The sequence below is a fragment of the Ixodes scapularis genome, unplaced genomic scaffold (genome assembly GCF_016920785.2).
Source record: "Ixodes scapularis isolate PalLabHiFi unplaced genomic scaffold, ASM1692078v2 PGA_scaffold7__128_contigs__length_106722199, whole genome shotgun sequence".
In the NCBI taxonomy this organism is placed as follows: Eukaryota; Metazoa; Arthropoda; class Arachnida; order Ixodida; family Ixodidae; genus Ixodes; species Ixodes scapularis.
Window position 1 is genome coordinate 78,121,854 of NW_024609882.1, and position 18,122 is coordinate 78,139,975.

Sequence of the window (18,122 nt, forward strand, 5' to 3'; positions counted from 1 at the left end):
AACAAACACAGCACCTTGTTGCTCATGGTAAATTGCAGTGCTGAAGGACGCAAAACCGATTATTGCAATTTATATAAGGCGGGTTACATCAATCAGGCTTACCTCATAAATTAAAAAAAAGAAAAAGATGCAAACCTCGACAGCTTAATTTTTTTTATTTATTTATTTATTGATATTTAATTTATTCATCATTTTCAACAAAAACCTGCTGCTGTTGCCAGCACTTTTGCTTTCAAATAAAAACACTGACCTGCCCACACCACCTGCGCAAGTAGCTTGGAGGCTCTAACATACGACTACCACCTCACCAACCCAAGTTCGAGCCACGCCGGGGGCTTCAACTTTATGTATAAACTTTTTATACAGACAGGGCCGTGGAGACAAATCCTGACTTTTTCCAGATTTCGTCTGGCAACAATACAGTGAAGCTAACCGGCCATATTGCGCTTCTGCGGCCACATTATTTGACAGCGGACCATCGCATAATGAATAACTCTCTGCCCTCGCAGTATTGCTGCGGATGGCAGCCATACTTGATTCGCTTCGCGCCAGAAAATTGCCTAAGCAAATCATTGTGTGCTTTGACTACAAGAATATGCAAGTTTACGGAAGACGTTACAGCAAACCGAGCAAAGAACGAAAAACGGTCGAATCGCAAAAAGAAACAAAGAATTCGTTTGCGAACTGAAGCGAAACATCGAGAAGGATCCTGGGCGCAGTACGAACGACCTCGCCAATGGAATGGGAGTGGTGAGGTGAACAACAAGTTTGGCGGTGCATGAAGACCCACATTTCTTTCTTTGCCTCCGTGTGTTTCCCAGAATATGGTGAATTTTCCGGAGTTATCTCGACGACCCTACATAACCTTAAATGTGTGCAACGCTCCCAGCGCGTCACTCCTTCGTGGCGCCCACCACGACGCTCATTATGATGCTCGTTATAACGATTTTCTCACAGAAAACGCCGCATGAAAGACATTCCGCGTTAAAAAGCAGGATCACGGCGCATTTGCCGCACACAACAGGTTTCGCCGGTTATAGCAAATGCAGAAAGACGACGAGTGCCGTGATGATCCATTCTTGGTGCTGCTCAGCTGCGGCTGGACCAAAGACCGATTCGCACACTTGCGACAGGTACTTAGGACCGCAAGCCCTAAAACCTCTTACAACGAGAGAACACGCTGGAGCCACCTGTCAGGTGGCCCTGATACAACACCATTTCCGTATATTTCCTTTTTCTTCGCGCATTTCTTTTTTTTTTTTTTTGGCTCGAAAATTTGTTGGCAGTGTTAAAAAACAATTGTTTTTCATGGACAGTATGTACACTTGATCTTGCAAACACTGTGAAACCTTCGCTCTAGCGAAATGCAGTTCCAGAGTCACCTTATAGATGGCGCCAGACGTGCTCTCTCGTCGCAAGCGATCGCGAGAACTCGGTCGTCGGCAGACGCAAGCGTGTGAACGGGGCGGGTGAAACGGGGTGTAACGAATTCAAACGGAACGCTCGAGTCCGGTGGGCGAGGGCTCACGTTTGGGGCGGTGAAAAGGATGTCAGGGCCACCCGGACCGCCTTGAGGAAGAGGGACGGGTGGGTGTCAAAGTAGCGGGTCAGGTAGAGTACGTCCCTGGCCGTGAGGCAGCCCGCCTTCTTCAGGAACACCTCGTCCACCCTGTCCGGAGCCACTTCGTGGAGGCTGGGGATGGGCGCAGACGCAAACAACCGCATCTCTAAATGCCACTCTTTGTAAAAGAAGTTTTCTACGGCTAAACCCCTTTACTACGGCGTGCTACGAAATGCTGGCCAAAATGTCTGAGCAAAAACTAGAGTCACTGCCAGAGTGCCACCACACTTCTCTCTAAATCACCTCTCACTACCGTCAGTCAGGTTGTTGCAGTGGAGATGGGCCGAGGGGGCTCGGCTTCTGCGGCAACCGATAGTAAAATAGGTAGTGGGTAATATTCATGATATGTGGAGGTAATCCACCCAACAAACTTCTCAACGTGCTAATTAAAAAATTTTTTTTTTTACATTTGTACAGTAAAACCTTGTTATAACAAAATGGGATATAACAAACTAATGGATATAACAAAGCAATCATAATTCCCCTTGCTTACTAATAGTGGGAAGAAATGGACATTGGCTATAACAAACTAATGGTTATAACGAAATAATTACGACCGCTCCTTCAACTTTGTTATAACGAGGTTTTACTGTAGTTACTTGTAAGAAACACATACTTCTTAGCACAAAGAAAGAGACTTGTTTCTTAACTCATACTTCAAAGTCTCAGAGAAGCAGCCGCAAACACTACGAAAACCCCAATTGTCTAGCTCGCCACTCAAATTGACGAAACCAAGGGAACAAGATTTCTAACTATAGGCTAACTTTTAGAACATATTGAACGACAAAAATTTAGCAGAAAATGAATGGGTCATCTTTCGGATTGTTATGACGCATAATCCACAAACCTCCGGAAGACAAAATTGAATGAAAAAAATTGTGCGATATGTCGCCGACTCAAATATCCACAATCAAATCGGCCACCCAAGAAAAGCGGGGTATTCGGAAAGCAATCTGGTAGGGATTGCTGAAAGCCTCGTGTCAAAATGAAAAAGAGACAAATCGAATGTTCTGCCAAAGAAACGACAGAAAGTGGTGGTATTACCCCATGTTCACAGATTGCCGCATGACCTCGATAAGATTGCTGGCCATTTTGGCATTGCCAGGGTATTCCCAGCACCATTGAAGCTAGTACCTAGCTTATGCCCAAGAGTAAACAAGAGCATGCACGAGGAGAGCACGTACACAAAAAATAACATGCACACAAATATGTAGAATGCGCCACCTCGGTAGCCTACGACACATAGATGCATTAATGAAAGGATGCAAGAGCATGAACATTATGTAATGTAACATGTAATGTAACATTATGTACTGGATGGCATAGTTCCCCTTCAAAGAACTATGTCGTCCAGTGCAAAAGGTGCCCGCGTGATCTCGTACTAGTTGAATCATAGATTTTGGTCAAGTATAAAAATAAAACAGAAAGAGGAATTTTTGAAACATTTAAAATCGGAGGATGGGTGCAGCAGTGTGTCGTCACTCATTATGTAAGGTAAGGAATTCAGATTTATTTCGCGTAAGGTATAATCGAGTGTGTGTATACATTTGTGCTTCCCAAATAAAACTCGGTACTCGGTAGTGCTCCGTGCGTCCATTCTTACTTCCGAGTCTTGTATTTTTGTCACTTTTACGTAGAAACACAAGGCCTTTGCCGTACTCACAGCGCGAGGTAGCCAATCAGGGGCCCCAACTGGGCCCCGGCCTTCTCGACCTGCTGCAGCACCCAGATCCAGTCCTGGTTCCCGCTCTCCCAGAGCAGCCTCCTCCGCGCCTGCAGGCAGCACCCGGACGCCAGCGCGCTCCACGACTCGAAGCACGGATCTTCTGACATCCGGACTGCATCCCAGGCCACGTCGACTTCCAGGAGGTGGAAGTAGCAACGAATGAAAAGTGCCACCTTCGTGTCGGAAGGATTGCACCTTGGTGCCTCCTTCTTCCGCGGCGTCTGGAGGACCATCGGCATCCAGGACATTGAAGTCACCTCACTCTGCGAGGCCTGACTAGGGGACAGCTCCGCTCCCTGGCTCGCGGCGTCTGCGAGGCATGCCCTTAACAACTCGTCGTGGTCCGCGCAGCCATTGACGCTCGTAGATTCGGAGTTGTCGCGATCTGCGAGCTCACGTTCCTTCGGCACGATCGCTCTGTCCCGCCCATCCACACTCTCGACGAGTCGTTTGTCGTGGTTGGGTTCTTCCGGTTCGCCGGCTCCATTGCTTCTAGCTTCGTCGTTCTGGACGAGAGCGGCCTGCCTCTTGGGCAAAATCTCGGCGGGTCCGTCGTCCAACCGCAGGTCCAGGTTGATGGAGTGGGCGCCGTACGACGACGACATGCTCTGGAACATGGCCGACTCACTCGCCGAGTCGATCGTCTGCATGTCCGACAGGTGGAAGCCGCCGTGCTTCTCCGACGTCGAGGACCGCATGGAGAGGCTGAGGTCGCAGCGCGTCGAGGCGTCCTCGCTGCCTGGCGAAGCCGAGCTCTCCCGCCGCGAGAGCTTCGAGTCCGTCGTTCCGTCGAGAGCAGATGATGGCGACTTCTCCTGGTTCTCCAGGTCAGCCATCTTGGACGCCACCCTCTGCACGTCACCCAGGACCGCCGTCTGCAGGCAGAGCATGGCGAGCTCGCGCGCCTTGAACTTGACATCGGGCGGGAGGCGGAAGGGGTCGCAGATGAAAACGGATTTGAGCAAACGGAGTCGCCACTCTGTAGGGGAGGAGGGTGAGGCACCCGGAGACCTCTCCTGGGCGTCGCGGGGAGCAGACGGAAGCTCGGAGGCGTCGATGGAAGCGACGTGGGACACGACTTGGAGCTGGCTGGAGTGGAGGACCTCCACCCAGTTCTCGAGCACTTTGGAGAGTTTGGTCTCGTAGTAGAACACGTTGGGGTCGCTCACGCACAGGCTGGAAGCGAAGGGTTAAAGCTTAAACAAGATTTGCACGTTGTCCGGAAGCATGGTTGTGGCAGTAGAAGTGTATTTGCACGTTTGCATCTCAGCATAATCGAGTGCGCCACGCTTGCCTGTGACTTCTTGCAACCAGAGAACACAATGGCGCCATCTATAAGGTGGCCCCCACACATTGCCAATCTGCGTACAAGGTTTCGCCGTAGTATGTGCAGAGCTGAAATCTACAGTCTTTGAGAAATGGTCGCTCATAATATTACCAGATTTACTTCGAAACCCTGCCAAAAGAATGATGCATATAAAAAAAAGAAAGAGCAGTCCTGTGGTAGTCTATGGTACAATCGTGGCGAAGTCGTTGGCTCAATTGGCTTCGTTCTCAAGAGCACGCACCTCTGCAGATATCTTTGCGACGAACAACAGGACACGTCGGCGTCGACACTGACGTGTCTTTTGGTGTTGGGCAGCGGCTCGCGTTAAGTAGTCAGCGCTGTTAATTTCGACAATTAACTCTGATTAATTTTGGAATTAATTAAGAATGAAGAAGAATGTTCTATTGCGATGTTGCGGCAACCGTGGCCACCTAGCTGGCATCGCTCGAGACTCATACTCGCGTTCGTTCCGCAAAAACTGTATAATAAAGCAGATCGTCGATGCTGCGGCGTAGCTCCGTGGCAACGCGTCCGCTTTGCAGGCGGGCGACCCGGGTTCGATTCGCGAGAGCAGTAGGCAATCTTTTTAGAAGCAGTTGACAACATTGTGACGGACGCCGTGTGCCCTATTACGCCAATTAAAACGTCAACAACATTAACAACTACCACGACGACAGCGGACGTCATTTCGCGTGGTGTGAATAGCCCTAACAGCCTTCGCCGTAAGAAGGGGGCGGACGTTAGACGAGGAAATGATTGTCGTGCTAAGTCGACTAATTAACTAAAACTTGTAAATGGACATTATTATCGTTGGTTTTAGAGGTCATGTTGGAATTGCAGTGTTAACAGTAATCATTATTGGATGCTGGACCAGCTTAAAGAATTTGCAAAACGGTAACGGTTTTTGAAATATTAGTAATAAATCAAAGTTTGCTATTTATCGCCAGATTTAAAAAAAATTTTCACAAAAGTAGTGCATCAAGTCCCACCCACAACGACGCTTGGAAGAGTGATCTAGTCATCCGGGTCATGCGGTCACTCGTGTCGTCGGCGTACCCACCAAGGACGCGCTGTCGAAATAGTAGAATCTGGTTGAAACGACGACGTCACTCTTTCGGGAGTCATTGTAGGTTAGGGCTTGCGACAAAGCAACTCTTTCATTACAAGAGTTTCCCATCATGACTTTGATTCATTCCTTGCCAGAGGGAGGTAAATTCGTAAATGCTAGATTAAATGCCAACAATCGCCGAAACTCCTAAGGAATGACTTTCACGTTGGACCACTCCCTCCACAAGCGTAACGCGGCTTCTAACTCTAAACCGGGGATCTTCAGCTCAGAAATGTTTAAAGGGATACTGAACCAAAATTTGGAGTTCACAAAACAAAACAAGGCTGGAGAGATAGGCGGGATGCTACAAAAACCCCAAAACATCACTCATACAGCGATATCTCTAATGAATGGTCGTATTTTTAGAAAATAAATGCACAACCGAACACGCCCGGAAAGGCTGACAAAACATGGCACGTGATGATTCTCATTCCCTCTCCTCTTCGCTTCGTCCCCTCGAGCTGGTGAACCGAAGTGAGGAGGAGAGAAGCGAGACCGCTTCCACTCATTCTCAACCGTTCCAGGAGGATCGTTAGGAAAAAGTCTTCGCTTGATTGCGCCCTTCTTTTCCAAAAATACGGCCATCCGTTTGAGATATTGATGTACGAGTGATGGTTTGGAGTTTGTAGTGTCACGTTCAATGCTTCCATAGCCTTATTTTGCGAAATTCAAATTTCAGTTCAGTATCCCTTTAACAAACAGCCTGGATACAAACACAAACTCAACATTACAGCCCCGACCACCGCTGTAACGGCATGCTCGACATTGCGGCAGTTTGCGTGTAAACCGCGCGAGGCTCGTAAAAAATTCCTTACCTCGCTTTTTCCGTTGCTTCTATGAGGTTTGTGTTGAGCACAGGGAGAAATGACCAGAATTCGTCCTTGGGAGTCACAGTGGCATTTGTACCCGAGGATTTTGAACTTGTATCAGCTGTTTCAAGAAAAAAACACAAAAACAATAACACCAAAAGGTTTTGGTTCAGTCACCAGTTTAGTTTCCATCATTTGTTTATCTCGGTGTCGAGGAAAACCTAGTTTGAGACTGTAGACTTATTGTTCTATTCACTGTTTAGAGCCCAGCGAGGGGCTGACGAAGTGTGCTGCGATGCGCCAACCCGTTGTACAGTTATAGCAGGGGTCTCAAACTCATTGGAACTTGGTGGTCAAATTTCTGACTCCCAAAAGGTCAAGGACCAAAGTAGAAGAGGGGGGGGGGCGGTGCTATTTTAGGGGACAGAAAAATAGCTCTGGAGGTCCATGTTGCGGAGCAGCTTTGTCTACCAGAAATCCTATAACATTGATTTCATACTCTATCCTGCTTGCAAACTCGCCCTTTTTCCAGCGGCATCTGTAGCTTTGAATAGTTTATGCGACTACTTGGGAGAAATACCTGATGAAGCAAGAAAAAGGAAAAAGGCACCGCTCTGAGAACATGCTGACATCTTCCAATTGAACAAGAGAACATACCGTCATTGCCCTGTCGTTCAACTCACCCAGAGATTAATCAAACTCAATGTTATTAAAAAAACAAAAAAAAAACTTTTTATGCGGTTTTTGTTATTTCGGCAATTTTGATAGGAGCATTACAAGAATTAAGTCTCGCATTTGAGTGTTTGTTTCTGGCTGCCTATTCATATTTTAACTTACGACATGCATCAGTGAAGGCGAGACGCTCAAGCTTATAAGCTTTGACAGTTACTCCTGCTACTTTTAAGCTCATGCATTCGAGGAGTGTCCTTGAGCAAGAAGCCCGTGCTTGTAGCCCAGTAGTAAGATCGTTGCACAGGTGACACAAATGAGAAAACGGTGGGAAAAAACTGAATACAATACAACACATCAAGGAAATGAAGGAATCATCAACATTAGAGTTTTATGGTACACAGGATACAGTAAGAAACAAATTTTTTTTTAAAACTTTCTTTCCCTTCTGGACAAATGGAATTTTGCGCACACATTCACGCAACGCCAAGACGGCGTTTTCTCCAGTTGGTTTTTACGGAAAATACGCGGCAGATTCGAGCGACGGTGAAGGAGATTTTAGTGGAGAGGAGGACCTTGAAGATGACTCGAAAGTTTCTGCAATGGAGCCTCGGATAAGGACTGCGACAGTTCTGCGAACAGAAGAGACGAAAAGAGTCGTACGGACTTTTGCCGTTTCTCGAAGCCGTTCACCCCAAACGGGTGCAAACCGAGATTCTGAAACTACTCGTTGTACAGTTCAAGATTCAGCACTTTCAGCCGTTTTCCGCGGACGCTTAAACGATGAACTACACTTTACGACCACCGAGTCTCCATTTTTCTTTCAGGGTAAAATAGTTCAGACTCGGGGGATTGACAAGGCGAAAGGACGCGTCACTTTAAACGTTTAGGCGTCAAAGGGGCTCGAGTGTTGTCCCTCTGAAGCGTAATCATTTACTGCCTCTAGCAGGCACTAATGGCTAGCAAAGCAATTGATCCCAAAAGCACGGTGGTCGGACATACGAGGCAGCGGTGCCTAGTACGTACCCGGACCGTGCTCGGGAACGGTCGACAGAGGCGATGCCAGGTCGAGCAAGTCAGCGGCCTGGTCGACGGAGACGTACTTTAGCTTGGATTCCAGGCCTCGGATGTTCTTCAAGATGGCGTCCTTGCCATTGGAGATCTTCGAACACAGGCTGAGGGTCGAAAAGTAAGCGGGAAAATCGAATCAGAGATGCGCAGAATGCTTTTCCCGCTAAATTTAGCATGCGGTGATCAAGCGTCGTCTTTGGCACGCCATGTGATGTTGCCGCGTCATGTTGTGGAGGCAAGCGAGGTCCCGTCATGCAATTCCACAATATCATGAAGCCATGTGAAACTGACGAACCGGTGGCGTTTTGCGATATTCATGGCTGTTTTGTGATCGCGTGACAACTATATAGTGGTAATATGATCACATAACTCTGGGGGATCATGTGATACCTATAGAGGTCATGTGATCACGTAACTATAGCTCAACGGCAGCACGATCCCTATGGTAATTATGTTATCCCATAACCTACGGTGACCATGGGATCATGCGACATCACGTGGTACCTCCCAATGTTTAGCAGCAACACAAGTACATAGCAGCTGTGACGACGCTAATCCAAGTTGCTCCTCCGACGTAGAATAGACCGACTTCAGAGCAACAAGGGTGGGGTTTAATTCCTCTAAAACAACAAACTGTCTTTTGTAAAGACACCTGGTCCTGTTATCATGTTTTTGCAACAATTTTCGGTAACACTCTAGACTCGGAAACAAGCCCACAGGAACATACTGGTTCAGAAAAGAAAAAAAGGCAGGTGGATTGTTTTTTGCTCTCCGGTTTCTTTTCGACCATGCGAGTGAAACTGACGAGGGCAAGAATTAGCTGCTATGAGAACATCCATCAGCAAGTACGAGAGCAATTTCATGAAGGTTTCCACCACAGACAGCCACCAAACTCAACATATTCACATAAACAAAATGTGCCTAAAACGGGGGTGCTGAAAAACAAAATTTTGAAAACTAGCATTGCGACAATAAACAGGTTACAAAGGGCATCACTGCTATTTTAAATATAATGCTAAAACAGACAACAGCGGAAAAACCGAATATTTTTTTTAAGGTTGCAACGTGTCACATAGTATTTGACGACATTCCAGATGGCTAGGCAGTAGCACCCTGTGCTAGGAAGGGGAGAAGGCAAAGCTGCAAGCACACCAGACCTGCTATCTCTTACCACACTGGCCTATTGTATTTCTCCCATGACCATGAACCAACTGTCTCATATCGCTACTATTATTAAGCATCAATAATCTAGTCGCCGATAATGAAACAAACTAAAGGCTGCTTCAGGCATTTGCGCTTGAGTGTGACTGGCCACACCACGACTGCTTGCTACTGTTCACGACAAAAGGGTTGCTACGTGAACCAACGCATAGCAGCGACGTTTATGACAAAGGAGACGTGGCAGAACACCCGTTGACGGCCTGCTCTTCTGGTGGTTCGAAAACGGCCTGAAGTATGTCGGCACGGACGGTGGCTGGAGAGACTCTGTGCACCGCCCATCGCAGCACGCTGTGACCATATGCAATTTATACAGTACCAACTTTTGAAACCTACTGTAACATCCCGAGTCGTCGCCCATCCCCGGGTCATTGCTGACCCCACTTTTGGACCAATCATGATTTTCAAAAAGCACAGAGTGATTGCCCATCTATACAAATACCAAAACGCTGACTCCGCGATCTGCAAACATTCATTCTACCCGAATGACGCTGTCGCGAACCTTAGGGCTGGAGGACATCCGTGACAAAGTAAAACGAAGAAGGGCAAGACACTTAAGTTTGTCTACGCATCTCCTACCCGATTTCTGCGACCCTGGAGTTGGAGTACGTGCGTGCAAAAGAAAAACCATGGAGACACAAAAAAAATTTTATCGGACAAAAAAAGGAAGAAAAAAGTTAGAAACACGCTTTCACGAAACACACACCCGCACTGTGTGCCGATCGGTGGTGTTCATCGCGCGTATGTAAGCCACAAACTTTTCAATAGTAAAACATTCTTTCATGAGCATTTCTTGCATGAAACAATGAAAATAATTAAAGTTTGATGTATCTCTTATGCAACCACGCTAAATATGTACAAAAAAAATGGGAGTTTTTCAGCTTTTTTCGACAGCAGAGCTGTTAAAGAGGCAATGACACGTCAAAATCACATTTTTTTTTCATTATCCGAAATGATTGAAAATTTTGCCTCGACATTACCCTCAAAATTCGAAACTTGGGAATTCGGTACTTGTGAAGTAGAAAAACAATTACCAAATGCCGAATTTGAAGTTCCCACACGATCCGCGCTAGTGTAGTGACGTCAAATATTGAGCGGCCCTGCGAGTCGACTTTCTTTCATGCCTCTGCTCCAAATGTGCGTGTTTGTAAGCGTTTTCCGCCGTTGCCGCTGCGACCCGAAGCGAGGACGTGACGAGCGGGAGAGAAGGGTGCCAGCGTACCAGGAAAAACCGGTTACCTTCGTGCGTGCTGTGTCGTCTGTCTATCGCTGAGAACAGACGACGCTTGACGTCTTGCCGCTTCTGCGTGAAAGGCTGCCCCGGCGGAGTCACAACCAAAACAACGATACACAGACACCAAAAACCCAATTGTTTTGAGCGTCTCACTATTTCTTTTCGAAGTCTGAGAGGTCGTTGGGCACCTAAAAAAGGTCACTTCGTCCGATTCCCCGACTCACCGATCAGCCATGTTTTCCGAGGGAGAATAAAAATCCAGGAGGCGACATCACAATGGACTCCCATTTTTGGTATTTCAAAAAGAAGGGCCGTAGTGCATTCGCAATTGCGTTAAAACACAAGTTTTACGATTGCCGTTATTAAATGTTACAGAAATGACGTCTACAAAGCTTCAAAATTTCATGATATTTGACGTTGAAAATCAAAAGAAGCGAGGCGGTCAAAAGCGGGAGTGAAAAACGCCAAAAATAAAAAGGCGCACCCGCGAGTGGGGCAATTTATTTTGTGATGCGGTATTTCTTTGCGTGTCTATGACAACAATTTGTATCGTTTTAGACAATAAAAGAAATAGGACCTTTGGGGTGTCAGTGCCCCTTTAAGGGCTAGTTTCCCCAGGATCGTGTCTGCCAGCAAATAAATGTCGACACAACACTTCGGACAGCTACCGCCATCTATGAGTGACGGCGGCAACCAGACAACCAGCTTACCGGAAGTCTGGATGACGCTGTTGCTCGTAGATGGCGACAACGTTTTTAGCCTTTCCACTCTGGCTTGCCGATTTGCGGCCAGGCAATACTTCATTCCCACCATAATACAGCTTCGCTGGTCTTCCTTCTTCACCAGAGTGGAAAGGCTGAAAGTTTTTTTTTTTTCCTTTTTGTGCTTATCCACTGGGACATGGTCCACCCCACTCTTTTTTTATGAATTTCAGGCGGCAGGGAAGTGGGCGATGATTCGGGATATTACGGTACGATGGTGCGACTAATAGACTGGAAAATATTATGGTTATTTTATGGCTCCGGTTAAGAGAGTCACCGGTGCCCCACTTCGACAACCCGACCGTCAAGAAACAAAGTAGGGAACGGACGTGCACGAAAACTCTTCCACTCACGTCTCCCGAAGCTTGCCGAGGTCCGCAACGTTCCCGAGCTGTGCCAGTTCCGCACCCCGCATGTTGAACGCTCCGGATGCCATGCTGGACGTGTAGAGGTTCAGGTACTGGTAGATGCTCTCGTAGCCCATGTCCTGCTCTGCATACATGCTCGCGAGCACTTCCGGATCCACCCGGTCCAAGGGACTCATTGGCGACTCCAATGGAGATGCTGGTATCACTGGTAGCGTTCGGAGCGCGCTGCCAAGAGCTCGCCTGTTGTTGTTGTTGTTTCCGTGCTCCGAAGCGGAGCAGCCAGGCTCCGGAGCACCGTCGGAGTCTGCTGGACTTGCGTCTTCGACGGAGTGACCCTGACTGTCTACCGTTTTATTGTTATTATTGTTGTTATTTTGTAACCTATGGACTAAGCCCCTGCTTCCGACTCCGATGCCAACTAAGCTCGGCACGGGAGGAATCGAGTCTGCGGCGCGACCGAGGTTAGAGAGCTGGCTTGGCCGTTCGGCCAAGTGAGATTCTGGGTTGCGCCTATGTGCTTCAAGGCTACGGCTTCGGCTCCTCTGCGGCCCGGCTGCAGCTACGGTCGAGGCCGGAGACGAGCTGCGAGATCCGGGCACGCTTGCAACTCTCGAAAGGGCGGAACTAGATGTCGTCGGACTGCAAGCCTTGATTGGCTTTGGCTTTGGGATGCACTTCTCGGTCGAAGCCGTGCGGCTCAGAGACGCCGGGGGAAGTGGATCGCTTCCGCGTCTCGGAATCCTCCGGATCGGCTTCGGGCTCGGAGTCTTTGCCTTGGCTATGGCCGGCTCCGTCGAGTGGCACCGGACGTGGCGTGGCGATGAGAGCGCATCGCGGTCCCTCGTGACATTGGGGCCGTTTCTGTGGTTGCGGATGGTCGGGGACGGCTCTAAATTTGGACGGTCTGGCTTCGGCTTTGGCTCGGCAAATCCCGGAATAGATGGGGGCCTTGCGGTGGCATCGAAGCCGCAGGCGTCGCTTAACGCTTTTGAAACGGCCTCTGCCACGGAAGCCTCTCCGAGTTCGTCGAGCTTGTCCAAGAGTTCGAAGACGAGGGCCGGTGGAATGGTTGACTGGAAGACAGCACTGCTCAGGCAACAACTGTTCTGGAGGAGAAATTGTGCACACAGGGCTGTCCGACCATGATGCATCAGACACGGGACGACCTGTTCCGGAGTGAGGAGAGCACACGACCGGAATTCACCATTGAAAAGCTGGAGGTAGATGGTGTTTCGGATGCACCGTGCGTCTTTGACGTCTGCGGAGAGAGAAAACGGCGATGCGGATAACCAGTTCCAAAGTGCAAACTTCTGCCGTACGTAGCAGGAACCTTTTGTGCTCACCTTTTAATTGGTCGTTCCATAACATGACCTTGGCTCGATGAGGGTCGATCACATACAGGCCCCTCGCACTCCAACTCATCAGGAACGGCATGCTTTCCCCGCTGCGTGCATAACCAAGTGTCACGCGACTCAATCAATAAGACTCACAGGAAACAAACTTCAAGGTCTAGCACAATGCATGTGAACACTGAAATGATGGACATGGACACACAGCACCTTGCCAGCTTCTCCTCTGACGTACAAGTACTCGTGTACCACTGCTGGTTGGCTGGTACAAGTGCTGGGATCCTTGATCTAACAAGAGCGAGGTAAAATTGCTAGTAGCTTGGTACTGGAACCTCTGGCCTTCCGGTATTGAGGCACAGTACTCGCAGGTCATACCAGTACCGGTTTCACCAACCTGCTGACAGTGAGGTACCAGTAGTGGATGGGGGTTACCAGTACTTGCAGGCCGCTACCAGTGCTGGTCTGTCAGTACTATGATCTGTTGCAGATTAAGAAAGGCCGGGCAGTCCCCTCCCACAAAGCTCTCTGCTTGCCATCATTGCTGGATTCCACCTCTCCACTCACCTTCTCTCCTGCTCTGCTAAAGCAGAAAGAGTGAAGAACTTCGAAGGAGGAGCCTCTCCCACTTTTTTTCACATGCAACAGACTATAGTACTGACCTACCGTCGAGAACAGATCAAACAAATCTGATGACAACTGCAGCTTACCTTGCCCACACAGTCAGCAGCTTGCAGAATGCCGTGCCCTGTCCGTTTCCTGGTGCCACATTTTCCACTGCATTGTTGTCCGACCTGGAGGACACAGTTCCAAATGAAAGATGCGAGAAAACAGGCCACGCTTGATCCGATGGATTTTGAAGAGGTAAAAGAATCTTTGCTTAGTTTTGCATATTTAAAAAAATATTCGGTTTAGAAGAAAGAGCGCTGCGAGTCAGTGTCAGAATCACCACCTACACCGTCTGTCCTTCATGTTTTTCTGGCCATCCTTGCCTGTTGTAGGATCTTGCTGCTTACAACTTCTATTCTTGCTTTAACCCTTTGCCTACCGCAACAATTTTGAAAAAAAAAACGATTTGAAAATACTGATTCTTTTTATGTGCCCTATATATTTAATATGCAATACAAGGCCAAAAACAAATGCCAAAAATTTATTATAGGAGAGATCTTTGAACACTCTGCAGAAGAAAAGGAGACTAAAGTTCGGCTTCACTACATTACTGCAGACAGTTCACCTTACCTTGCACGCAAAGTGAACGGAAAACGTGGAGGGGCAGGAGGGGGATTTTTTACGTTGATTCTAGTCCAATGCCGACATGTTGACATGATGTCCTCATAGAAATAGAAGTCGTCTGAGCTCAAATCCAATAACTCAGTTGCATCGCTCTTGCTGTCCGATGAAAGATTCATTTCCTCGTCTTCCGAATCTGAAGAGACGTCACAATATCTTCGTTTTGCCCCAATTTCGATGCAAGATCGTCACTACGAACGCAGCGACCAGAAGATGTTGCCGCCATTTTTAAATCCCCAGTTGCCTGCGTTGGAACAATTTTCCGCCCAAGTGAGAAAGTTACCATGTTCTTATTTTCCTCGGAGCGCCATCTATCCACGGCAAAGCTAGCTATAAACACGTGGACTAGCCCAGTTCGTCCATGGTAGCGTATTTGAGCCCCAATCAACGCGGACGAGCCCAGCTCGTCTTCGGGAGGAGCGGTACAAACAGTGTGGACGAACCCAGGTCGTCCATGGTAGGGAAAGGGTTAAAGCTGAAATCGGGCTGCGATTGTCCGGTTTCAAAAGTACAGTACGAGCCACCCCAGAACCGAGAGACCAAACTATGGTCGGTGACAGGTTAAAGGGACACTGACACCCCCCAAAATTTTTTTTTAATTTTTTGCCAGGCGCTTCATTATGGTGCCGGAGGACTACCCAATTAATATTTTGCAACAAAGTAGCGCATTTTTTTAATAAAGTCAAAAGACGCAACAGCTCGAAACCGAAACCGAAACCCGACGGAGGTCGGAGAAGTGGAGAGAAGAGAGCGAGTGGCGGAAGTCACGTGTCTACACCCGACCGTGTGTTTTTTTTTTTTTGTTTTTTTTTTTGTCTCCTTCCCGGTAGCAGACGACTTGCGGCGTACGGGAACTGTTCGCCGTGGGATTCTTTTGCAGTTATGTATGTTCCGCTCGTTGTTCTGTACTCCAAGATGAGTTGTTTTGTATATTGAGGAGTTGGAGATGAGTAGTGAGTGCCCGTGGTGAATTTTGATCGGCTCCGAAAAGAATACACCCAAGATGTTGCGTGAAGAGCTGGCTCACATGTCCTGCGTCCGAAACAGAAGTGGCATTGTGCGACAGAGTTTCCGAAAGATCAACGGGATCGGGACCAATGGCTGGCTGCAACTGTAGACCATTTACGGGCACCTCGGAAAGCGGACGCTACCTGATTTATATGCTCCTTGCATTTTGTGGAAAGTGATTACATTGAGTTCGCAGGTGTCAAAAAGGAAATCCCATACCATTTGATTCAGCGACGTGTCGTCCACCACATTTGTTTCTTTTTTTGTGTGTGTGTGTGTTTCTTCAGTGATAATTTAAAAAAAAGAAAAGAAATGTAGACATAAAAAAACATAAAAAAAAAAAAAAAAACACAGTTCCACGGGGGATCGAACCCGGTCCTACGGCGTATAAAGTGGACGTCTTTCCCACTAAGCTACTGGAGCATATCAAAACTAGGGGATCTCTTTCCTTAGTAATAATTCAGCCGATAAACTGTAAGTTGGAAAGTTTGCTACCGATTTTCCTTTAGCAAAAGCACTCCCGGGTCGAAGTCGGGATGCACCCCGCATTGGCGACATTCTCACCTTGTAAAGAAATCGTACGCGTGCATATTAAACTCGAAGTAGACACGTCGTGCTTGACGTTTGCGCGAGCGATATCTTCAGCCACGAGAAGGGAGCGACGGCTCGGCGACGTCTTCGTGCAAATCGGCTTGGTGGTCGGGCGTGTCGTACGGGATGAAGACCAATTCTTTTGATCAGTCCCAAATTTCTCTTTTAAAGGCAGACAAAATTCTCCGGTACCGCGAACGACAGTTCTGAAATAGAGGTCCCACGCACGTCGTCCGCTGCCATCGCGTCCCTGCGAGTCCCACGATACGCGAAACGACGCACGCACAGAATGCTTCCGGTTGTCTGTGAAACTTTTTTTTCAATCAACGTATTTGCAGCTTTTTAGAAGCCACAAAAAATGGGTTTCATATTTTTTTCTGTTTTTAATATTGAGTGTGTGCCTTCAGTGACCCACGACTTTGATTAAGTTTGGTGGTCGCATCGATACCTTAGAAAACGGCCCGAGACCGCGGAAAAGAGAGTGAGCGAGACTCGAACCGGCCAGTTCTTGATCGGCGGTTTTCGGGCGGAAAGAAACCGAATTTCGAGCCGCAAATTCTGTTCTGGGTAGTTGAGCTCTCATATGTCACGTACAACTAAAAACCTCGGCGAGCATAAATACCCTGTCAGTGTCCCTTTAAGAGTTTAAGGAAGGCTCCCACCCCTTACCACTTCAGCAGAGCAAATGCTGGAGAGGAGGCGACCTCCTCTCCAACATTTTCTCTGCTAAAGTGCAAAGAGGTGGAAGGAGCTTCCTCATCGCTCTTAACCTGTCACAGACTGTATGCTTAATTACTGCCTTGTGGCTGAGGGCCCCACTAGGTCAGGGTCCTGCACAGCTAAATACTAAAAGGAAAATGTAGAGGTTTGATTTTCAGATTCCTTCCATGCCCTCACAATTATCCCAAATCATCAAAATTGTCATCACACTGCCGGACACTGCCGTAGAGACCGTAGAATGTGTACAACAAATCTGGAGGGAAAGGTCTGCCACCTTCCCATGCTTTTTGGCCACCTTGAAACAGTGAGGCATAGCAATAGCCATTAGTGGTTGCAGTGGGCCCATATTGCTGGCAATAATTTATGAAAGGAAAATATACTAAAGATGATACCTAATCATTCTAGGTTTATTTCCAAAGAAAACACTGGCATCACACACTAGATACAAAAAAGAAAAAAGTTGAGAGGCAACTGACGACTTCAGAACATTGCAAAGAAACAAACATGCCAAACATTTAATCTGCTTTGGTTTTACGTTTCTCTGTGGTTCCCTTTTACAGTGATGTCTCGCTAATATGGACACCTCCATTCTTCCAGAAAAAGCATGCATAATGTGAGTCGTCCATAACAATGTGACAAAAATGAACGTATTTACCGTAGTTCATCCTCGAAAATGTTGCCAATATAATGGGACCACTGATGTCAGTGCCTACAATTGGCCGCAGTTGGCCCCTCTTATCACCCTCTCCTGTCAGAGACTAACCTGTCAGTGACCAAAGGGGTAGGTGCAACAGCCAGGGCCTCTTTGAACTGATGGGTCTTCAAAACACTTCCTCGCAGATCAGCCTGAAATGCAAGCATGCGAGAAATGTACCCTCCCGAGAAAAAAAAAATAACACCTAAACAATCAAACATTTTTCTTATTATTTTTTTTAGAGAAGGACGTTGTAAGTTATTACTACAGCGCCATGGCCCCTTGATCCCCTCTCCTGTTGCCCTAGGAGTGACCTGCCAGTTTTCCTTGTGAACAAAAGAGCGTTCGTGAGGGGGAAAAGTTCTGTCTGCCGTGATGGACAGTGAAAACCGCGAAAGCCAAAGTCGTGGTGAAAGTGTTGAATGCGGCCAAAGTCAAGGCGTTTTAAAGGGGCACTCAAGTGGATTCTGAGATCGTCTATTTATTGTCATAACTCAATCTGCGGGCTCTAAGCATCCTAGAAATCCCAAAATTACATTCAAGGGCGGCCGAGTTCCCTAT

The 18,122-nt window shown here is 47.7% G+C and overlaps 1 protein-coding gene across 1 annotated transcript in view; it reads right to left on the reverse strand.

The window, feature by feature from the left end:
* Nucleotides 1-18,122, reverse strand: part of LOC8051152 — a 76,677-nt gene that overhangs the window by 35,506 nt on the left and 23,049 nt on the right. The window contains exons 8-15 of the mRNA XM_029967856.4: nt 17,631-17,713; nt 13,969-14,052; nt 13,256-13,356; nt 11,898-13,170; nt 8,287-8,435; nt 6,598-6,712; nt 3,285-4,523; nt 1,529-1,693 (exon numbers count right to left, since the gene is read on the reverse strand). Coding sequence (XP_029823716.2) covers nt 1,529-1,693; nt 3,285-4,523; nt 6,598-6,712; nt 8,287-8,435; nt 11,898-13,170; nt 13,256-13,356; nt 13,969-14,052; nt 17,631-17,713 — 3,209 coding nt within the window. The remainder of the gene's footprint in view (nt 1-1,528; nt 1,694-3,284; nt 4,524-6,597; nt 6,713-8,286; nt 8,436-11,897; nt 13,171-13,255; nt 13,357-13,968; nt 14,053-17,630; nt 17,714-18,122) is intronic.